Source organism: Botryllus schlosseri, chromosome 5 (genome assembly GCF_051294905.1).
Source record: "Botryllus schlosseri isolate E-star chromosome 5, Bs_hap1, whole genome shotgun sequence".
Taxonomy (NCBI): domain Eukaryota; kingdom Metazoa; phylum Chordata; class Ascidiacea; order Stolidobranchia; family Styelidae; genus Botryllus; species Botryllus schlosseri.
Window position 1 is genome coordinate 4781197 of NC_137240.1, and position 21895 is coordinate 4803091.

Here is a 21895-nt window from a genome sequence, read left to right on the forward strand (position 1 = left end):
ACTGAATCTGGCCTAATTTGAAAAAGTGGAATCAATGAAATGAGAGGAGAAAATTTGGGATTTGAAAATACATGGAGTATTTTTAGTGAGAAATGATTTCATATAATATAATTACATACTAGCAGTAAGTCGACTACTTTTTCATATCCAAAATATTCCACTCTAATAACTCCGCTTCTTCTAGTTGGAATTGAGCCAAATTTTCTATGAATTATATTTTTACACAATCTAACAATATCATGAGGTAGCCGGTATATTTCGAAAGTCTCTATTTGTAATTAATCCAAAATATTTTCTCTTAGCATTGCTTTCTACTGGTTGGAATTAAGCCAAATTTAAGTTCTTTTAGATAATCTAACAATTTTAAGAAGTAGCTTTGAGAATTTTTTTGGTAAATGTAGGGCAAATTAGACTAAGACAACAGTAAATCAGCACTAAAGTAACGCTCTGGCGACTATTTCGGCAGCTGAGCAGGAAAGTTGACCTTTTTTCTGGTCAACCACCTGATATGATGTGAAAGCAAAACTGTACCTCTACATAACCGTTTATCTGTTGATTCTTTACCAGCTTGTATCTAGCTAGACGTGAATTCGTAGGTCTTCTATCAGATAGTATGTAGACGTGAATTCGTTAATTCTCTATAAGCTATTTGTGAGCGGTCGTCGATGTGCTCGTAATAAAAACTGAATGCTTTTATTTGTGATATATCAGACTGACAAGACAGATATTTGATTTAAAGTTCTAAGATTAGTAACGTTATCGTATTAGCGGCCTGTCCCGTCTATCTGTAGCATCGGTATATGAGGCCAGGAACTGTCTGTTATCTGCCTAACTAAATAAACTTGTGCCAAGACTATGATAGGGACAAAATAAGCATGTTTGGCAAGCAAGGAATTCGATATCACCCAAGCAGGATTGAAAACATAAGTTGAACATGACTTCAATACTGTGACTTGAACTCGACTCGAGTCATAACACTATGACTCGGACTTGACCCTAAAAACGGTGACTTGGACTCGGACTCGAGTCGGTGATGAATTGAAAATGACTCGACTCGACTCGAGTCAAAACCACAAAAGTCAGATTGACTCGTGACTCGGAACCATGTGACTTGGTTACAACCCTGGGTTACGTTATGGGAAAGGCAGGAGTAAATAGCAAACCCAACCTTTTCTAACCTGCCATAACCCAACTCATCCCCTAACCTAACCGAGGTCGAGAATGCAATATATGAAGCTGCTTTTCAAGCCAACATTTTCTACCTGTACTTGACCTGTTTCTTTTGCAATTGTTCTGCGGGTGACATCATTAACGACTCTAAACCACCCGTGGTCCACCAACATTCTAGTTCAGAGGAATTAATTATTTCTCGATTAGGATTGGATCTGGAGTTCAATCAAAGACACGACTGATGCACCTCGTGCATGCGTACTGCGTACCTAACAGAATGGTTCTGCGACGATTCAATGGCCAATCGAGTTAACTATCCGGTGTCTAATTGTGCTTGCTATCATCACAGCGCGTTGCCGGACTTCTGGTACTCCTGTCTGCGGCTGATGGACGATGTTAAGGAGACGGTTCGAAATGCAGCGCTCATCGCGTGCGGATCGTTGAAAAAGGTTTGAATCTGATTTGGAACCGTGACGGTTTACAAATTCTTGTGAGATTCGCAATGGGAAATTGCGCATGCTTCTCATTAGGCCACCAGAAGCGTTAGGTAAACAGCCCCTGTGTGACGGTAGATGATTGCATTGTTGAAATTTACCCCTAGTGTAGGGTTACCATACGTCCTCCTATATGAGTATTTTTCCTCCTTTTTGATGAAATTGAAAATGTCCTCCGAGGTCGCCTAAATGTCAAAATCTGCATAAATGACAAGAATACGGACGTTCGAGCAGGTCATTCGAAGTCGAATGAAAGTGATGACCTTTTTTTTCAGTTAACACCTTTTTTTTTGGTCAACACAAGATTTTCGGTAGATAATACAAATTGAGTGGTTTTCAATTTCGGTCAGCTAACTTTTATGGTTTGGTAAAAGTGTCGTCCTTTCCCGATTCCAAAATATGATAACCCTATTATATTGTCATCGGTCGTTTTGTGTTAGTCGGGAGGACGTAGCCTGCAATTTCGAAAGCACCACCTCCGATTGACAGCTGAAAGTCTAATACACCTTTGAAAAAGCAACTCTTTAAACTGCTTACCTTAGAAATTTTCAAACTTGATGCATCTTTGAATTTTAATTACCTTGAATTACAACGAGTTGCTAAAGGTATGGGACCCCTTGAGCAAATTTTCTTTTGAAATACTTACTCTAGTACTTTTCACACCTTCAATTTCGACTTCTTCTCGAAGTAGTTTTGGTCTGTCTTCAAAATCGCTACTGTTACTTGAGTACTCGACTGCTTTGATCGCCTCTGCAGGCCACCATTCGTCTTTGCGATCACGACCAAGGCAAGCAAGGAGAGAAGGCGGTTACGGGTGTATTGCCGGTGCTGTTGAAGGACGGGCTGGCCAGTCGCGTTAAAGAAGTGAAGGCTTTGAGGTGAGCATTCAGTTTCTGTGCCTATTCTTGAATTGTAGCCTTATCCTGGGAGTTGATGGAACCAGAGCAGTGATTCCCAAAGGGTGTGGGAAGGCTAAGACATTAGGTAAATTATATACTGAATATGCTATGCACTGTATGCTGATTGTTTGGTACAAGCCGATATTCCATGTTAACTTTCAGCTTGAGCGTTCTGGTTGATGTGAGCAAGAAAAGTGGTAAATTAATCAAGGGTTGCGTTCCGGACATGGTGGTGGCGCTGCTACACGCGTTGTCCGACTTTGAGCCGGCTGTAAGTATGTTTTAGTAAATAACAATGAAGTGAGGATTTTCTCATACGTCACATCTGCAGTAGTTTTAACCCACTCTGGTGATCCCGCTATTTCAGGAACTTAATTATCTGGCCCTACGAAGCGATCGAAATAGCCGTGAGGTTTTGGATATGGCTCGCGCCGACTATGTCAAGTCGTCACCGATGGTCGAGACGATTACAAGGGTCTTGCAACACGCAGACAAGCAGACGTTAGAGCAACTCGTGCCTTCGTTGAGCGACATTCTCAAAAAGAACTATGGAATTATGACGAAAGTGAGTTATTTTTTAACAAACCTCCGATTAACTGCTAACAGTATGCAACTACTTGGTCTTGATCTCGTACAGGCTGGCTGCACTCACGTCGTCATATCGCTGGTATCTCACAGCCCGCAAGTCATTGCCGAATTCGCCTCAACTCTGACCAGCTCTTTGTCTTCTGGTGAGTTCTGGTGATACCTCGAGTTTTAGTGGCTTCAAAATGTAGCCGCATTGATGCGACTGTGGACCGTCCAATCGCAGGAGCATCGACTTATTGCGTGCTCTTTTTTGGAATGACATATTACAATTGCATATATTTCCACTTCATTATAACATCCTTGGTTGAAATTTATTGCATTTCAACTGCGGGCCACTCTATGCATAGCGTTATCAGCATAAAATATCAACACTAAACGAGCCTGCAACTTGACCAAAATCTGCAGATAATATCCAGCTTTCCGTTGGTGAATGTTTAGTGACTATCTGCTGTGATCTTGACCCGCAATCACGCAACATCATGGGCGGAATACGCTACCTGTAGTCAGCGAATGATGCTTATTCAACCAATCAATGAGATTGATATCGTTGTCTGACGTAAAAAATCTAGCCGGACACGAGGTCAATCTTGACGTCATATGTTAACTGTATCATAAAAACCAAATCTGTGCAATTGGGGTGTTAGCTACTGCTGTATAACTTGTTAATAGGGTAATATCGGTAGCGAGCATAGAAACCCGTTTTCACTATGCTCAATTGCAACGTAGCAATACTCAGACGCCGAATACATTGTCCGGTCTGGCCTAGACCGTTAAGGCATAAGCATATATTCCCTTGCAAGTTCTCGTCGAAATTGTTGGCTAAGCGACGGAAGATATTGATTTTTATGGTATTATTATATCATTCGATTGCCTCAGTTAGTTGATACATGTAGCGACGTTATTATGTGCTATTATGTGGCCCAAGTCGTCGCTAGGTATCGTGTACATTAATATAGGTTATCACTTCACTGAAATATAGGGTTGGAATTAGCAACATGACATCACGTGACGTCATGAGGTTCACGTTCGCGTTCACACCGAACCTTTCAAAAGGGTTCGCGTTCACACGAACCTGAACCTTTCAGAGGTTCACACCATCCCTAGCCTGGACCTTTGAATATTGGATTGTTTGTAATTATGGTTGGACTAATCACCACACTGCCTTATATTGCACACGTGGTTATGGGTATTGATTGTTGATGTTTTAGTACCACTACTGCAGGGGTGGCCAACCTTTTCGGCCAAAGGGCCACATGGAATTAACAAACCATGGCGCGTTTTTAGGTCAATCAATAATATTGTTACTTGAGTATATTGCGGGTCCGCTGTATATCGCTGGGCTCGGTTTGCAAGGGCTGGACTATTCAGCGCCTGGACATATCGATATCGAAAGCTCTGGCCAACATGCGTCAATCATTTTGTGCCTAGGTTTCATCGTCGATGGCGAGCGCAAACGCGAACGACACTTTCTCTCGTAACTGCGTATTTAGACTCGGTCTGGTACATTGGGCATTCTTTCATTTTCAGGAGGGGGTAGCAATATTAAAAGCAAGAATTCGAGTGACAACATATTGCGGGAAACGGGAAGAAAATTTTTGCTTTAGATAGATCTACCGCAGAATGTTCTGCTTTATTGTAATGCGACCGGCCCATGGATCTGCCAATGCGTCGGAACTGATATTTCAGTCGTCACATCCAAGTGTCGCGGCCATACTAATCAAATTTTTGGTTGGCCTTGCAAGTTCAATCCATTTTTGATAATATTGCTAATTTCGAAAATTACCTAGCTGGCCGCGGGTTGGCCGCCCCTGCGTTGGTGATTTGCAGAACTGCAAAGAGCAAGTGTTCTAGAACTCGTTTTGTATAGTATACTGTTTTGGTAAGTATTAGTAGAAGTAATGTAAATTCAAAACCATTCGAGTCTGCAAGCAAATCTACCATATTACACGTTGCTGTACATCAACTACTTTGTTAAAAGTACAAAACCATTAAAACATGATTTTCACACCCAACAAAAAGATGATAATGAACAATTACTTGCAACCTTTGCCGTACGAGTCGAGTGCGTGTCTTGCCCTCCGGCAACCCCTGTGACTGGCTCGAACCCTGGTTAAGAACAACTGGGGTCTGGATGAGCGTTCTATGATCATTAGTGTCTCGGTCAGGACGGCATTATCAATGTCTGGCAATTTCCACGCAGGCTTGCTCGACAATTCGATGGCCATTCGAAAATGCAACGCGGAAGCCCTGGGAAACTTGGCGAAAGTCTCGAAGGACGCGACCGTCACAAAGCTGTTGAACCGCATGAAGGCGTGGTATCTTGAGAAAGAGGGTAAAAGTTACTTTGTTGTGACTACCTCTCGGGCCCTCCGAGTAATACTTGCTCTGTATTCGCAGATGACATTCACCGTCATGCGTCGGCGGTTACTTGCCATTCTATCGGCAAACACAGTCCTGACGTGTTGAGGGATTTTGCGGCTGTCGCTTTGCCTCTGGCTTTTCTGGGGATGCACGAGCCTGTAATTGACAAAAACGGGAAGCCTACAGAGGCAACGTCTGCCGCTAACAGGTAAGCGTTTAATGGAAACGCGTTGTTTTAATTGTATGCGTTTAATCAAGTTACTTGTTTGATGTAAGCCGCTAGTAGTGTGTCAGTTGCGAAAAGTGTGCGTTTTTTTCGCAGGAAAGAAGACAAGAATTCTGCCGCGTTTCTTTGGAACGACTTGTGGACTGAATTCACCCCGGGTATGTTTACAATGGATTTCTTCCGTATATATAAAAAAAAGTCAAGATTTAACGACTGTCGATGTTTTGCTGCGCGATTAACTTCTTGCAATAAAACAATAGAATAGTATGTTGATATTGAAATGAACCCTAATATTTTCGGCTGACACTCGTCAGGGTTAATCGTCTGCAACTAGTAGAGAATTGGAAAGAACATTGCATATCATTACTATGATGAATATATGCTTGCGCTGGATGTTGTGATGAAAACGTGCGATTGTTTCGTAGGATCTGCGTCCGCCATCAAGCTCTATCTCGACGAGCTTGTCGACTTTACGTCTGTGGCGTTACAGTCGTCGCAGTGGAAAATGAAGGCGCAAGCCGCAGCTGCCATGGAAACCGTAGCTAGGCAACAGAGAGAAGGCACGGTGACTGGTTCGAAATTGAAGAAATTACTCGAGGTAAGTTTTATCGGCAAACGTAAACCAGACGTTATAGGTGGTCAAAGTGGTCGGCGTTACTGCTCAGCTAGAAGAAAATTGCAATAATAATCATTATTGGTGCTCGAGTACACGTAATGATGTAAATTTCCGCTCTTGAGTACAAGTGGAAGTAGCAATTTCCAAGTAAGTAATTAATAAAGTAATTATAGAAGTCCAATATGCAATTGAATAATATATTCAATTGTAAAACAGTAAGTATTCCAGGCCTAGTTTTGCCGAAATAAATGAAAACTGATCAATACCACTTTAGTAAATAGTTGCTGACGATAACTCCTGACGAGAGTCAGCTAAAAATATTCAGGTTCATTTCAATATCAATATATTATTCAATTGTATATTGAAGTTTTGTACGTCTCATAATCTCTTTAAGTATGTAATGCTAGTAAGCATAACATTCAAAAGTACATCTTTACTGACCACCTCTGCCAATTAAACACTCTTCAATCTAGGTACTAGTGGGCGGACTGCAAGGCCGTACCTGGGACGGCAAGGAGAAACTACTGAGCGCGCTGTCCGCCGTGGCGGTCCACTGCAAGTCGCAACTGTCCATGCAGGAGATCAGTACCGTGAGTGTGCTTTACGGGTGTTACCGGGGCGCACGTTTGGAATTTTGTTGTGCCCAGGTGCTTTCGTTGCTCTTCAAGGAATGCAAACGCGAGAAGGTGATTTATAGAACGCAAGCGATACACGGGCTGTCGATGGTGTTGGAGGCGAACGGGATCGATAAGTTTGCCATCTTTTGGGAGATTCTCTATCCCATTTTGAAAAAGGTGGGCTTGGAGTATATTTTTCACTTGTCTGTAGGGCTTGGCAAAATCGAGTACCTGCATGATTCAGTTCTGAATCGAGTATTAGGCTTCGGGCATTAGATATTGCTAATGACGGAGTCAGAACGCTATGAGAGGTGTGGAAATACAAATGGATACCTTTATGCGACCATAAAGTGCTGCATCGCATTGAAGATAATTATATATTTTTCCCACTATGCCTATTTCATTGCACTCTGTGACAATACTGCGTGTTGATTACGACTTAACAGATATAGGCCTATCATTTCGATACGACCAAACGAGGTATTTCAATATGAATATATTTTTCAATTGCAATTTACTGGTACTGCAGTGTGCCTCTGTAGAGCGTCCGTTGGGTAAATGTCTGAAACGTGACAGATTATTTCGTTTCGAACTCCGATCTGTATTTTTTGTAGAAAACGAATGACGACGGTTCAGACTCCGATGATGACAATGCCAACAAGTCGAATTCAAGCGATCCCAAAATGAAGTTACTGGAAAATGCGGTCGAAGCCACGGGAAGAGCATGGCCGCGTGTAGGCGCAACACAAGGTGAGATTGAAATCGTAAAAACGTTTCTATCAGCTAAAAGAGTCCGCCAAATATACTCCAGTTTTATTCTCAATTGCAAAATGCAAGGATAGGAATAAGACGCAGGGTTGTAATGGCTCAACTGATGACTTGTCTCGTGTCGCGATTTTTCGTTGACTCAAGTCATATGACTCGACACACTTTATATGACGTATTCAAGTCTCGTAAATCAGGACCGGTAATTGAAAAAGAGGCCCAGAAACTGTCCTCTATCTATTTGAACTGTCCTCTATCCGATACCTTCGATATCACCCAATATTTTCACAAAAAGGAGTTGAACCTGACTCGATACTGAACTGTAGTAGTAGTTATCCAGTGATGGTTGGAATTAAGTATTTTATTTACATGTTCATCTATATTATCTGACGACCAATGGGGGTGTTAGATCGAAAGATTACCCCCAACTCGTTTGGACTCTTTCCGAACTTTTTACTGTACTGTAATCTTTTGCCGTTTTCAGATTATGAAATTATTAATAGAATGAACTGAACGATGGCATTTCTGGTGTTAGTGCTACATTTTTGACGTGCAGTGTGTTGCAGATGAGTATTTTGTACCCGTCGCGAAAATCTTGACCGACCACATCACGTCGAGTACATGGAACATTCAAGTTGCGTCGTTACAAGCTTCAAAGTTGATATTCCAAGCCATACTCGCCTGCTCGGGCGATGAAAAAATGGACACGGATAGCGTTGAGCAAAATGCACACCGCGATATCAACTTGAAGGAGGTTGAAATCATCAGCGCGATATGTGAAGCGTTAGGTAAGCTTCAAAATACTGTGTTTCGTGTATATCAGATGGTGACTTAGCTGTATGCTAGACAGATCAAATTCGCAGTGATGATGGAACTGTTAGTTTTCAAAAGCATCTTCACAACAAACACAAAATGAATGCAAACAGGTGCAATCATTGAACATATAATGATGAAACCTGCTTTTTCAGGTAATGTGAAGTATTCGCGAATAAGAGAGGAGGCGTTGGCGAATATCCAAGCTATCGTCAAACTATACGAAGGTATGGATATGCATTCGGTCATCGTTCCCACTTTATAACTTCCATCCTTCTCCGTTGCAGGGAAAATAGTCGCGTGTTTTATGGCGTCAGAGATAATATCCGCATTGAAGAATTCGTCGTTTTTCGATAAAAGGTCTGTCAAGAAAGCCACCGTCGACGAACTGATCTACAAGTTATTATCCCTAGACAAGAAAGAGTAGTGAATTTTTCGTGACTGGACTTTTGTGTCGTTTGTAGTTGCTTCGCGCCTGTGTGCAAAGTCTGTTTACTTGTGCTGAAAATAAATGTATTTACATGTGACTACGCTCTTGTCTTTCTGCTTGCGATTTTTGCTTGATGTTTACAATGAAATAAAACACGTTGCTTACACAACTTAGGTTCCCAAGATCGTAGCTTTTGATTGCAAAAAGCATAGTTAGTTGATTGGTTTTGCTGTTGGCAGCGCCTCGAGAATTTACTTGAAGAAACCAAGGATATATCCCTATTATATTCCTGGAGGAAATGTAAGTTAACTCGAAGTTCAGGCACGGACAGGCGACTAGACGGAGTCAACAGTATCTTTCGTTGATTGGCCGCTTAATAGCCTTGTATCAGAGTTGTAACCAATTCACAAGTCAATCTCTGTTTTACAGTTTTGACACGAGTCATTTTCAATTCACCACCGAGTCCAAGTCACCTAGAAGAGGTTCGAGTCCGAGTCATGGTATTATGACTCGAGTCGAGTCCAAGTCATTACGTTGATTTCCCAGTTTACAGTTAAATGCTTGTTAAATCCACTTTTTATTACTCTGTTTGGTGATATCGAATGGTTCGCATTTATAATATACTAATTTTCGTCATTTTTAGCAGTTTCTGGACGTGTTTTCAAGTACCAGTACCAATAGACGATATCCTAATAGTGTGATTACTGTACTATTCCTCGAAATTACAATGAAACGTCGGTCTTGGCCGTCTGAGTTTCGAGTCATATGACTTGGTTCGAGTCATGCACAATGACTCGAGTCCAAGTCAAGTCAATACACAAATTGACTCGAGTCGAGTCATTTCCGTATTTTGAGAAAATGACTCGAGTCAAGTCGAGTCATCTGAAAAACGTGACTCGAGTCATTACAACCCTGCCTTGTATTAGACGAGATATGCTTAGTTTTGCAAAATAGAAACGATTTGCTTGAAAACATCAACTAATTGTTGCTCACTTTAATACGGAGGGAACTACCCAAATCCGATATTACAGGGGAAACACCGACGGTGTTTCGGGGAAATCCCGGTCAAGTGTGGGGAAAACCCTACGTTTTTTGGGAATCCCCTAATTATTTTGTGAAAAAGGTCACAATTTTAGAGAAATCTTGTGGGAAAGCCCCAGCAAATTCCCCGTCTTCGATATTGAACGCTCGTTCAGGGGGAAATCCCGGCTCTTCTCGAAAAGCGTCAAAATTTCGGACATATGGTGGGAAACCCCTGCAAATTCGCCTCAGACTTCCAGTCTTTGATGTTGATTGAACGCTCATTCAGGGGGAATCCCCTGTTATTTTCTGAAAAGCCATTTAGCTTCAGTAAAATCTCCCCTCATCGATATTGAGCTCTCAATTAGGGGTAATCCCTGGCATATCTAAGGAATTACTACAGCAAATTGCAGTTTCAGTGGCAGCTCGATTCCATCGGCAAAAGGTATCTTGTCACCTGTCAGTTGTTTCTCACATAGCAGCGACACCCATATCATCACAATAAAGCTTAACTTCCAGCAAATTCAACATCATTATTATCATAAAAGTGCCGGATACAATTGAAATTTCTTTAATCACATAATATCAGTAAACAGTATTAACTTCAACGTCACCTCTCAAGGAAAATAGACGCTAAAACAAATATGAAGTTCATCAGGGATTAAATAGCAGAACATTGTCAAAGATGGAAAATTGCCACGAGTGAATACTAAGCAGCGTTGTGGCTTCTATCCGAGCTCATTTCCATCACGGCTACAATTGCATTAGCTGCTTCATCGGAGGATTAAAGCTAGACACTCACAAACAAACCATAGCAAACAGGAATCCTACCATGCAATTTGCAAACGAAAATGCACCCAACATCATAAATTCTACACAAACTATGAACACATGGTAAGAAAGTATATTCAAAGTAGGAACTGCGTGAAATTAAGTGAATCACTGTCAGCAATACTAACAACAGTATTTAGAAGGTAGCCGAGTTGCATTTGGCCCATACGAAGATAGCAGATTTGCCTTATCATGAAGCATGTTCTGTTCAAGGATTTTGTATATAATTGTTCATAATGAACGTAACTTGAAATTTCTGACTTCAAATCTCAATGTTTGACAAAAGCCATAGCATAACATCAAGTCAAATCGTACCAAAATAAATTAATATCTCTCAAAATCTACATAACGACGCAATTTCCTAGGATTTATAGACAACATTGCATTTATTGTTCCTTCTTCACTTCACCAGAATTATTCTCCTTCTGCCACTGTCGCTTCTTGTAGGCTTTCTGGCGAATCGCCTCACCCTTTTGAAGCATTATGTAGGAATACACCCAGTCCGGCAGTCTTTGAATGATCCATCCTTCAAGGCCGTGAGCCCAGTAACCGTACGTGAACCTGAATACAATTCAACTTCAGTTGTCAAAGTCTATGTCTTAAATCTGTGCACTAATTCGAAAATAGCACAGGGAGCAAGATCTGCAGACCAAAATCAGAGCCTCGATCATTAAAACCTGTGTCATAAATATATAACTTTATTTACGTCTCGATTTTGTGTAATAACTCGCCTCCCAATTAATACGAGTTCAAAAGTGTGTCATTGCCTCAAGCCTAAGGTTTAAAATGATTGGAAAGTGGTTTTAACTCTAGCTTTCGATAGGTCTGCGTGGTCTTGCAAAGTAAGATATGTCGACACCAGCAACTAGTAGCCTACTGTTGGAGGTACAAAACCTCAAAATACTATTGAACAATACATTTTGAAATTAAACGGAGACATTTTAGGCAGACACTCGTAAGGGGCAATCGTTATTTCCTTTCAAATTTGCTAAGAGTTCCTAACAATTACCCCTGACGAGTGTCAGCCGAAAACTTTTTTTTCAATATCAACTTCAATATTATTAAATTAGTGCTGTGATCTTACTTCGAACGACCAGCGCCTCTCAGCATGCTCTGCGCGTACGTTTCTGGCGAAGGCACGAGCAGGCTCGATTGCCTGATCTTAGACAGTTTCGTAGCGACGTAGAACGGCACGACGCTTTGAACTTTGATGCCTTTCGGCTCGTATTCATAAGCGATGGCTTGCGAAAAGTGATTGACGAAATCTTTTGACGCAGAGTACAGTGTGAGCATGGGTGTCGGTTTCAATGCGGACGCCGACGATATGTTGAGGATCAGTCCGCGTTTTCTCTCTACCATGCCTGTAACGAGAACAACGATGTCACAATCAAATGAAAAATTCGCAGACTGCCATTTAATATTGCTCGAAAAACTAGACAGTTTGACAGTTCTATTTGACTAATCAGAGCTAAGTGCCTGTAATAGAATTCTACTCTAATTTGTGAAATGTTTCTATGCTCTACTTGTAATTGTTTCACAATTTAACATCCAGTTTTCCTGAAAATATTACAGAACTGTACCGTGCGAAATCACGCAAGAGAATTGGAGTAGCCTACAGACATTTTTCAATTCTCGTGCTATGTAGAAGAAACTATGATTTGGTATGAGCTCAAATTTTTGTTGCATTTCTTACTAATTAGGAATATTAATCAACTTACAACTTCTTGCAAATTCAGTAATAATAACTTCAATTTAATTTGGAAAAGCTGCAAATTTTCTAGAGCTATCAATGATCCAATCCCAAAGAATGTACACCAGGCTGCGTGACTACGATCAACTCATTTAAATTCCGTGGATGTTGCTCTAGAATGGAAATCTACTAGATATACTAGTTCTGTGGTAATTAGTACTTCACAGCGATGTCTGCCAGGGACTGTGGATCGAAAACTTCCGGCGTAAAAGTCAGAAAAAGCGGCTCATTTTTGCCAGAGATATCTCGGTGGACCGTAACTGATTACTTTTTGATCTCAGTCTTCTGAAAACATTACTGCAAAGGGCTTATACTCAAAGGAGTGGAACTTTCCTTTCAATTAAATTCAACCCAGCTAATTCAGCAAGGTTAAGAAAATTAAAGGTCAACTTCGAACAAAAAATTCAACTTGTAATCTGTGTCTTACCAGGTAAAACGACCTCTACCATCTTCACCGTTGACAATATGTTCCCTCGAATCATGTTAAGAATTGTTGTCGATAAATTCTCTATCTTCAAGAAATATTCCGGAAATGGGTACGAAATCCCCATATTGTTGACCAACACCCCGACATCCAAATCTGCGATTTCCTCCCGAATCTCCTCGTAAATCGATTCGTCTTGCGTGAAATCCACTCGTATTGACTTTGTTTCAACGTTGAAGTCCTTTTGAATATCTCTAGCCACTGTCTGGAGCTTGCTGGCGTTACGGCTGATCAACACAATATTTTGCCCTCTTTTAGCCAGAATTCTGTGATAGATAAACAAAAGATATAAAACTTTCATATTACAGGTGATACTTCTATCAGTTCTATCTATCTACCTTCTATCAGAGGAGAGGCGCCAAAATACAGACCCAAAGGACAATTTCAATTTGTATTTTCCCAATATTTTGGTTTGCTTATATTATAAAGAAATACTAGTTCAGATTCAATTTCCATCACTTCAACATTACAAGAAGCTTCCCAGCGGCAGACCAATACGTGCAAATCACTTTGCGCTACAAAACCAAGCCATATTCATTAAATCCGAACTTGAAATTAGTTTTAAATTGTACTCCCTGTGAATCCAGTAATGACTTGACTTTCAATTGCATAGTAGGCTATATCCATATTGAAATATACCCGGGATTATTTCAGTCATAATTTGGGTCAAATCGTAATACAGCCGAAATCTTCAAATCATATGCTTTCAAAGTTTTGTACTAGTAAGACAATTGGTAATGACGTATAGTAACAGTTCAGATTTCTCCACACAGACATATTCCAGGCAGATACGATCAAAGTAGTCATTGATGATACTCATTAACATGACGACTCCAGAAGTAGTGATAAAATGTTGCATGCGAGCTAGAATTAGTCATGATTGGGAATTCTCCATTTGGTCATCATATATCAGTCCAGCCTAGAGCCTACTACCTTTTAGTTTTTCCATTTGTCCCACAAGTTAAATGGTTGCTGACATCTGGTCTGTGCAGTGTACTGTACATTAGGGCTGTTCAAAAATAACTTTTTTTCCTGAATCTTGCGGGTTACGTGATTAAATCGTTAGGTTGCCTTAAAAAACGACGCACACCAAATTTGAATTCATTCCAACCAATATTCGCGGATTTCGTAGAGTTTGAAAATTTCGAATTTGCCTATGAATGCAAAAAAAAATTTTTTTCAAATTTTTCTTCCAACCCCATAAAATTGTTGCGCTGTCTTCAAAGATGATGCAAAACAAATTTGACTCAATTCCAAGCCGTACAAGCGGAGTTATTTGAGTTTTTCGATGACAATTCTGGGATTATCCCCCAATCAAGGATAATCCAAGAATTATCATCGAAAAAGTCAAATAACTCCGCTTGTACGGCTTGGAATTGAGTCAAATTTGTTTTGCATCATCTTTGAAGACAGCGCAACAATATTATGGGGTTGGAAAAAAAATTTGAAAAAAAATTTTTTTTGCGTTCATAGGCAAATTCGAAATTTTCAAACTCTACGAAATCCGCGAATATTGGTTGGAATGAATTCAAATTTGGTGTGCGTCGTTTTTAAAGGCAACCTAACGATTTAATCACGTAACCCGCAAGATTCAGGAAAAAAAGTTATTTTTGAACAGCCCTACTGTACATGCAAGCACAGCAAAAACTATTTCACTCACCTAGCAGTAGCCTTTCCGATTCCATCAGTAGCTCCCGTGATCACAGACCACTTGCCGTACCTCCCAAAATCCGGGTACGAGCTGAGGAAGTACAACTTCACTCCACTATAAACGTCATAAAGCAATCGGAGTCCTATGTACGACACACTGGCGAATCCCAAGTACGCAATCAAATTACAATCCATTTTCCTAAACTGATTACCGCTAAAAAAAATTGTCAACAATAAAGAAACAACATTTCACACTTTCAATAAAGTTCAGTGTAGATGGACTACATTGCATTGACCTATTTGAAATTAAATCTACTCTGATATACTAAAGAGGTGTCTGGCCGTGATACAAAAAACCTACCAGGCTTTGAAAACAGTAATAAATCACAGGTGTGTATCTTATATCCACACAATATAGCCTAATATGTCACTGGCAGTTCTTAACTAGAGCCAAAAATTATACCGCAATGAAAGTAGACTAGTCTTGTAGGCAACATACCCAAAATATAATGAATTCTATACTTCCTCACTGATGAATATGCCTATAGAATTGCAATTACGGTACTAAAGTTTTAATTATGCATGTAAGAAAAACGAATCATCGAAACCGCACAAGAAATTGGTAACGTATAATAAATTTTGAGCTGATTTGAGAAGCCTCCCTTAAATAGACCTATGTCTTCATCGTAAAAAGTTGCAAGAACAACTCATGGAGTCGACAGGTTAAGGGTCAGTTTTCATTGAATGGAATCTGTATGATTTGTTAGGAGTCGAACGCGAGACGCTCTCCATTCGCGATGGATTTTTTCTCGATCGCATGGCAGTTGCTTCCAAATTTTTTATTTTGTGCTCCAATTCGCGGTTCTGTCTGCTGACCAAGTCAAATTTTCTCTGAAGCTGCAACAACTCTGGGTCCTTCTGCATTTCCGCGATAGATCTTTCTGTCTGCGTAACAAATTCGAGACAGGCCTAGTTCACTTTCCTATGACACTATATATTTTTAAATAAGCACTGAAGTGTCATGGTTGACTTGCGCCTCACTTGCAGGACCTGTTCTACTTTCACTGTTTCACATACCGTAAACTGTGGCACCTGACCTATGGATTGCGTAGGCCTACTGTATTGAACCCACTGGTGGTAAGCAATGAAGTAAGTATATTTCTTGACGGTAATCTGAGTTTTTTGGGCAAAACTATACTGTATATTGTTGAAGTACAAAGGGATTTTAGGATATGTTTGATCAGTATAACTGTGCAAACCTTTTTCACTGCATCCTTTGCAAGCTGCTTTTTCGTCTCAAGTAGCGTATCAGCTTCTATAATCTGCGACTGTAACTGCGAGACCTCCGCCTGCAAACATGCACGCTGTTCCATCATTTCGTTCATCCTTTCTTCCTCCTTGGCCAAGCTTAAATACTTTTGATTTTCTGCCTCCAAGTCTCTCTCAAGCTGCTCAGATTCCGCTAATTTTAACTGTCTGCGATTTTCTGCCCCTTCGCCAGTCAGATCAAATTCTACACAGAACTTTTTCACTTTTGCTGAATATTCAGATTGTAAATCGGAAATACTTTTGTTCTTTACATCCAATTCAACTTTCAGATTATCAATAGCTTGTTCCAACTGATTCTTTTGCATTTCCAGTGAGTTTTTCTGGGTGCTCAATACTAGGCATTCGGCCTTTTCGGCGTGTTGCTGTCTTACGAGGACTTGAATGCGTCCTTTCGACGACGTACAATATTCGTTTAAATTCTTCAACTCTGATTCGGCACCGCGTATTTGAGCTCTTAAGCTCGCAATTTGTTCGCGTGTTGTTTCTTCAGTTTGCTCGGACTCGATGATCTTTTGAAATAACCTGTCCAAACTACCTTCCGCCATGACAACACACAGGTAATCGCGCCGGGTACATAGACATTTATAACTCAGGTCTCAGATCAACCCTCAACCGTGGGTTTGTTAGGGTACATATACTTTGTCAATGTCGGCAATGTCGGCAATGTCGCGCAATGTCGACAATGTCGGCGATAATATCACCGCAATGTAGGTACAATATACGAACTTATACCGTGCAATATACTTATATACAAATAATTATAACTGATATTATACTTGACAGATACCAATGTCGATGATGTTGCCGCAATGTCGATAATACCAGCGCAATGTCGACAATGCCGGCGCAATGTCGATAATTCGGCGCAATATCAGCAATGTCGCCGCAATATCGGTACAATATACGAACTTATACCTTACAATATATATATATATGGTATCGGGTGGGGATGTAATGTGAAATTCCTATGTTTTAAAATTTACAGGTGATGAACCTAATGGAACGACTATATTGCGGCGACATTGCTGACATTGCGCCGAATTATCGACATTGCGCCAGCATTGTCGACATTGCGCTGGTATTATCGACATTGCGGCAACATCATCGACATTGCTATCTGTCAAGTATAATATCAGTTATAATTATTTGTATATAAGTATATTGCACGGTATAAGTTCGTATATTGTACCTACATTGCGGCGACATTATTGCCGACATTGTCGACATTGCGCGACATTGCCGACATTGACAAAGTATATGTACCCGGTTTGTTATCTATACTCAGATCAGTCAGTCAGATGAGCCGTTCCTCAACTTCCTCCGCTCTGATTTTGCAATCCAAATCCATCCGGCTCCGGCTGGCAATTTGAAACGCCCCATCGAGAAATCCGATTGCGGTACATATAGTGCTGCTAATTTCCCACTTTTAGGAGGAAAAATCCCGCTAAAATCCGACTTGAACGAAATTTAAAATTCGGATCCAGTCTAGCTATGCGCAAAATAGATGAAATCATAGATAACGAAGCTGCGTGGGTTAGTTATCTTATCTATATTCAAACTATAGAGACTGTACAATGTACAATGTACATCCTACATCCTCTATGTTCAACAAACTGGTCCGTGGACATATGAGCATGCGACATTACAGCATGCGAGACTTCGGCATGCGACAATTTGGCATGTGACACATGAGCATGTGGGTTAAATTACCGGTTAGGGGTAGGTTAGGTTAGGTTTATGGTTGGGTTAGGGTTAGGGTTTAGGTTAGGCTAGGTTAGGTTAGGCTATGTTTAAGATTAGGTTAAGTTTTTGGGTTATACAGTCACATGCTGAAGTGACGCATGCTGGTGTGTTCCATGCTGAACTGTCGTTTTCCATTGTGTCGCATGCTCATATGTCGGGCAACCGTTCAAACTATGCTCCTTCTCCGGCCAAATGACATATAGATGTTTTTTAGGGTTCTGAAGCGGGGTTAGCTGAGCCAAGAGCCATACTATCATGGTTTCGACGGAAGTGAAAACATGCATCCCACTTGCAGTTAATGTTTATATTCATTTCAATCGATTTGCTTTGAGTGAAAAATGCGTTTCGATGCCTTTCTCATTATCATCATCATCATCATTGGTTTATTAGCAATTTTATCAGTTCAATGCCCCACAAAATGCGATACAATGAAAAGATAGGAAGCTGTCGAAGCGACTTGGAGTAGGCTATGGAATCAGACACCCACCTTGGCGTAGGCCAGTGGATCCCAACCGGGGAGGAATTCCCCCTTAGGGGGAATTTTGCAATTTTTAGGGAGGAATTCCACTTTAGAATTGTAAAGGATTTCCCAAATTGTTCATGTCCGAACTGTCATGTATAGTCAACCAGTTATATCCGAACGTAAGCTCCTTATGACTGTTTTTTTTTTGCTGAAAGTAATTTTCAAATGCTATTTGAAATCTCTTTTTCACATACAAATTCCCCCTAGTTCAGATGTGCTGCAGTTCGCAAGACAATTGTGTAGGCCAGCGACGGCCTCTCAATCAAATATTATATCCTAAGCGAGCAAATATCGTGCCGAATCTATCACAACAATTAAGGCCTCTAGTGAGAGTATTTAATATCTTATATTTTCGAGTCAACATTTTCAGACAGTGACAAAATATTCCAACGTCATTGATTCAAGTCAAAGAAATCGCTGGCCTTGCTTTATTTTTAGTGAACAGCTACCCGATCGAAAAAAGACATGTTAAACTTGGTGCAATGTTGCCGAAACGTAATGGGTGTGCTGAATTTCAATGAGCTCCAGCAGGAAATCTGATCACGTGTATGTTATATATCAGGTCTGTAACCGAGTCACGAGGCTCCGAGTCACAACTCACAAGTCAATCTCACTTTCATAGTTTTGATTCGAGTCAAGTCGAGTCATTTTCAATTCACAATTGAGTCAAGTCTGAGTCCAAGTCACCGAGCAGAGGGTCGAGTCCGAGTCATGGTTTTATGACTCGGGTCCGAGTCGAAGTCATTGTGTTGACTGCTCCGTTCCTAGTTGAAGTCTTGTTAAACCCACCTTTTATAACTCTGTTTGGCGATATTAAATGATTGGGATTTCCAATATACTAATCTTCCTCACTTTGAGCAGTTTCCTGTCGCATTTTCAAGTACCAGGACCAATAGACGAAATTCCAATAGGATGGTCACTTTACTGTTCTTGGTAATTACAATGAAATGTCGGTCTTGACCGTCTTATAGTCTCGAGTCATATGGCTTGGTTCGAGTCATGCACAATGACTCGAGTCCAGGTCGAGTCTTCAGAAAATGGTGACTCGAGTCGTACTCGAGTCTAATCAACCCTGTGCCAATATTATTGGCCAAATGCATACGCAAAACTTTAGAAAAAAAATCGCGAGACCAGTAAATTTATGCATACTGATTTTTCACGGCAGTTATATAAGCGATTGGTGCATGGTAAGCCAAAAACACAAATGGAAGTGTGGGGGTCTGTTGAGTCAATCCTTCCAGAATTTGTTTGATTGGGACCAAGACCATTGTTTTGAGAGGTCTACAAAGTGTTGTTACATCCCTGCTAGAAACAAACACTCGCTACCGCCCGTCTTATTCTCTCATTCAACAGGTGTTTGCGCGGTAAAAATAACCTTTTTTAATCATCGGCAGATTACTCCTAAGGGGGGAATTTTGGCTTAAATTTTGGCCAAGGGAGGCACGAGATGAAAAAGGTTGGGAACCACTGGCCTAATAGGCGATGTAAAGAGGAGGCATGCACACTGAATGAAAAGTAAATTCTGCAGTAATCGACTAATGTAAGCATTCGATAGTGTAATGCTGTATATTTTGTTTTACGCCGAAGCGTAAGGGTTGACTAGGTCAGCTAAGTTTCAGTACCACTGAAATTACGTTTGTCCGGTTCGCTTTACTCTCTCCTCCCTATAGACTTTACTACCTTTTCATATCTGACTTCCAGAGGTGGTCAGTAACGAAGTACTTCCACTTTTTCGAAGTACCCAAGCACTTTTCCTCTACTTCTGGTACTTACTCAAGTAGATCTGATTTTCGCTACTTCTACTTCGTAGTATTTTGCGATCTACTTACTTACTTTTCGCTATTTGCAGTTTGTCAAGTAGGAGTAGTTCAATCCTCCAATCAGGAAGATAGCTTGAGGAATTTTGAGGCTGTTTTCACGGAGTATCAAATTTAATTTTCATAAAAGTTGAGTAAAGCCCAGAATTTTCGTCGCACTTCGCGCTTAGTGGATACGGAATAACTAGTATGATTTCACGAAAGTATCGGTGAAATTTAGGTAGCGGGTTGGCGTGGTCCCGTTCACACCGCATTGTCGCCCTTCATCCATATGAAATATTTCATCACAGTATATATGGCTCATCATAGCGTTTGAAACTAATGTTTCGCAATCTAGCATTTACTTATCATATCGTAATCTAGCAGTCTACGGCGTGTCCTAATCTGGAAAGTGGACTCTGATTTTTTTTAGTTTTAGAGCTGTTTTAGCATACCACCTTTGAAACTTTCTGGATTAAAGATATAAAGTACATTTTCCACTTTTAGAAGTAGTATTTATATTTCACTTTCAATTCCAAGTATCAGATACCTTGAGTTCTAATTCATATCAGTTTTTTTGTCTGGATAACATACACGTTGAAGTATAAAAGCAAGAGTAGTAATGATTTTAACTTCCGGAAATAAAGCTACAAAATATGGCATTTTTACGATCCTCCATATTTTTTAATAACGTTTAATAATCGCGCAAAGTGTTTACACGGTATCCTATACAACTTCTCCGTATTTCTCTTCGACAAAACTACGGGCCTTATAATATGGGGGAGTGCGTCATACCATGATATTTTCTCAAACGTGCTGTTCGAGTAAACAGAGGGTTACATCGCATTTCCATATTGTTAGGCTACTACCATTGTCATCCCGCGGATGAATGCTTATGCTGTCGAAAATGGGATACCTCCTGGTATGCATCACTATGAATCAAGCTCGGCTCCATCCGAATAGCTCAATTTGCACCTTTTGACAATCCATGCGAACAAATTACAATCGTTTTCACAACTACTTACTTACTTGAGTAGATTCGAAGTCAGTCAATTCTACTTCTACTTCAAGTAGTTTTAGGTTGCTTATGGAAGAAGTACTTCTACTCGTACTTGAGTACATTTTTCGTCGCTACTTCTACTTGAGTAACTTTCTTGACTACTTTGACCACCTCTGCTGACTTCTCTCTACTATTTGTTTTCTGAATCCGCTTGGTCTACCCGTTTCAGTCTTCTTATTTCAAAGTCTACCTGGTTCGTTACGTGCTATCCTTATCGCACCGACTGCAGTGCACTGGTTACCTTTCTATTAGCTACTAGCGTACCATTTGACGTACCGCTGCGTGGCCAGCTGCAGCTAATGACAACCAAGCAGGATAGGTTAACCAGGGCCGTAACAGCCCTTCGTCAGCCCCTCCCCAAAACGTTGGTCTTGGGCCCCCCATCGGGTGATAAACCGGACTTCTGGGGGGCAAAGCCACCCAGACCCCTCTCAGGCTCTACGCTATTTCGGCTACTTATTATCTAGATTAAGTGTCAGTAACATTCTCTCGTCTAACCGCGCGAAATCATTAATGATTGAATCGGTCAATATCATCGAGAATTGCATATATATTGCTATCAATTTTTATCCTCTCTCTGCTCACGTATTAAGATTTACCGGTAGAGCGGAGTGAGGTGTGTTTGAAAAGGTAGGACTACTCAATGATAATAATTAAACATATCCGGGCGTTTATCTGTAGAAAGGAACGAAACAGCACTTCGTCAAGCCCCAAAAGAACTTGGGTCTTG

The 21895-nt window shown here is 40.6% G+C and overlaps 3 protein-coding genes across 5 annotated transcripts in view; 1 reads left to right on the forward strand and 2 right to left on the reverse strand.

Annotated features, from left to right (window-relative positions):
* LOC145438701 (proteasome adapter and scaffold protein ECM29-like) overlaps positions 1-9148 on the forward strand; it is a 49609-nt gene extending 40461 nt beyond the window's left edge. For all 3 annotated transcript variants that reach the window (XM_080316046.1, XM_080316048.1, XM_080316049.1), the window contains 15 exons: positions 1520-1619; positions 2421-2542; positions 2726-2834; positions 2931-3128; positions 3201-3294; positions 5352-5483; positions 5549-5720; positions 5835-5896; positions 6164-6336; positions 6828-6944; positions 7002-7148; positions 7586-7721; positions 8303-8524; positions 8705-8776; positions 8837-9148. In XM_080316046.1, coding sequence (XP_080172172.1) covers positions 1520-1619; positions 2421-2542; positions 2726-2834; positions 2931-3128; positions 3201-3294; positions 5352-5483; positions 5549-5720; positions 5835-5896; positions 6164-6336; positions 6828-6944; positions 7002-7148; positions 7586-7721; positions 8303-8524; positions 8705-8776; positions 8837-8976 — 1996 coding nt within the window. In that variant the 3' untranslated portion in view covers positions 8977-9148. The remainder of the gene's footprint in view (positions 1-1519; positions 1620-2420; positions 2543-2725; positions 2835-2930; positions 3129-3200; positions 3295-5351; positions 5484-5548; positions 5721-5834; positions 5897-6163; positions 6337-6827; positions 6945-7001; positions 7149-7585; positions 7722-8302; positions 8525-8704; positions 8777-8836) is intronic.
* A 1406-nt stretch (positions 9149-10554) lies between these two features.
* LOC145438703 (very-long-chain 3-oxoacyl-CoA reductase-like) lies at positions 10555-14915 on the reverse strand. The gene is made up of 4 exons (XM_080316051.1): positions 14725-14915; positions 13008-13330; positions 11915-12191; positions 10555-11391 (listed from the first exon to the last, which is right to left on the reverse strand). Exons 1-4 carry the CDS (start codon positions 14907-14909, stop codon positions 11217-11219), a joined length of 960 nt encoding a protein of 319 aa, XP_080172177.1. The 5' UTR covers positions 14910-14915; the 3' UTR covers positions 10555-11216.
* Positions 14916-14928: 13 nt separating this feature from the next.
* On the reverse strand, positions 14929-16923 carry LOC145438704 (uncharacterized). The gene is made up of 2 exons (XM_080316052.1): positions 15974-16923; positions 14929-15659 (listed from the first exon to the last, which is right to left on the reverse strand). Exons 1-2 carry the CDS (start codon positions 16586-16588, stop codon positions 15438-15440), a joined length of 837 nt encoding a protein of 278 aa, XP_080172178.1. The 5' UTR covers positions 16589-16923; the 3' UTR covers positions 14929-15437.
* Between the last annotated feature and the right edge of the window lie 4972 nt (positions 16924-21895).

What these genes read in the sequence shown, in the direction of transcription:
- LOC145438704 (XM_080316052.1), bottom strand. Translation starts at nt 16,588, where the DNA reads ATGGCGGAAGGTAGTTTGGACAGGTTATTTCAAAAGATCATCGAGTCC. An exon ending in CAAAGGATGCAGTGAAAAAG is followed by an intron (nt 15,660 to 15,973) that starts GTTTGCACAGTT and finishes TTTGTTACGCAG; the next exon opens with ACAGAAAGATCTATCGCGGA.
- LOC145438703 (XM_080316051.1), bottom strand. Translation starts at nt 14,909, where the DNA reads ATGGATTGTAATTTGATTGCGTACTTGGGATTCGCCAGTGTGTCGTAC. An exon ending in GGTAGAGGTCGTTTTACCTG is followed by an intron (nt 12,192 to 13,007) that starts GTAAGACACAGA and finishes TTCTCGTTACAG; the next exon opens with GCATGGTAGAGAGAAAACGC. An exon ending in AGAGGCGCTGGTCGTTCGAA is followed by an intron (nt 11,392 to 11,914) that starts GTAAGATCACAG and finishes AATTGTATTCAG; the next exon opens with GTTCACGTACGGTTACTGGG.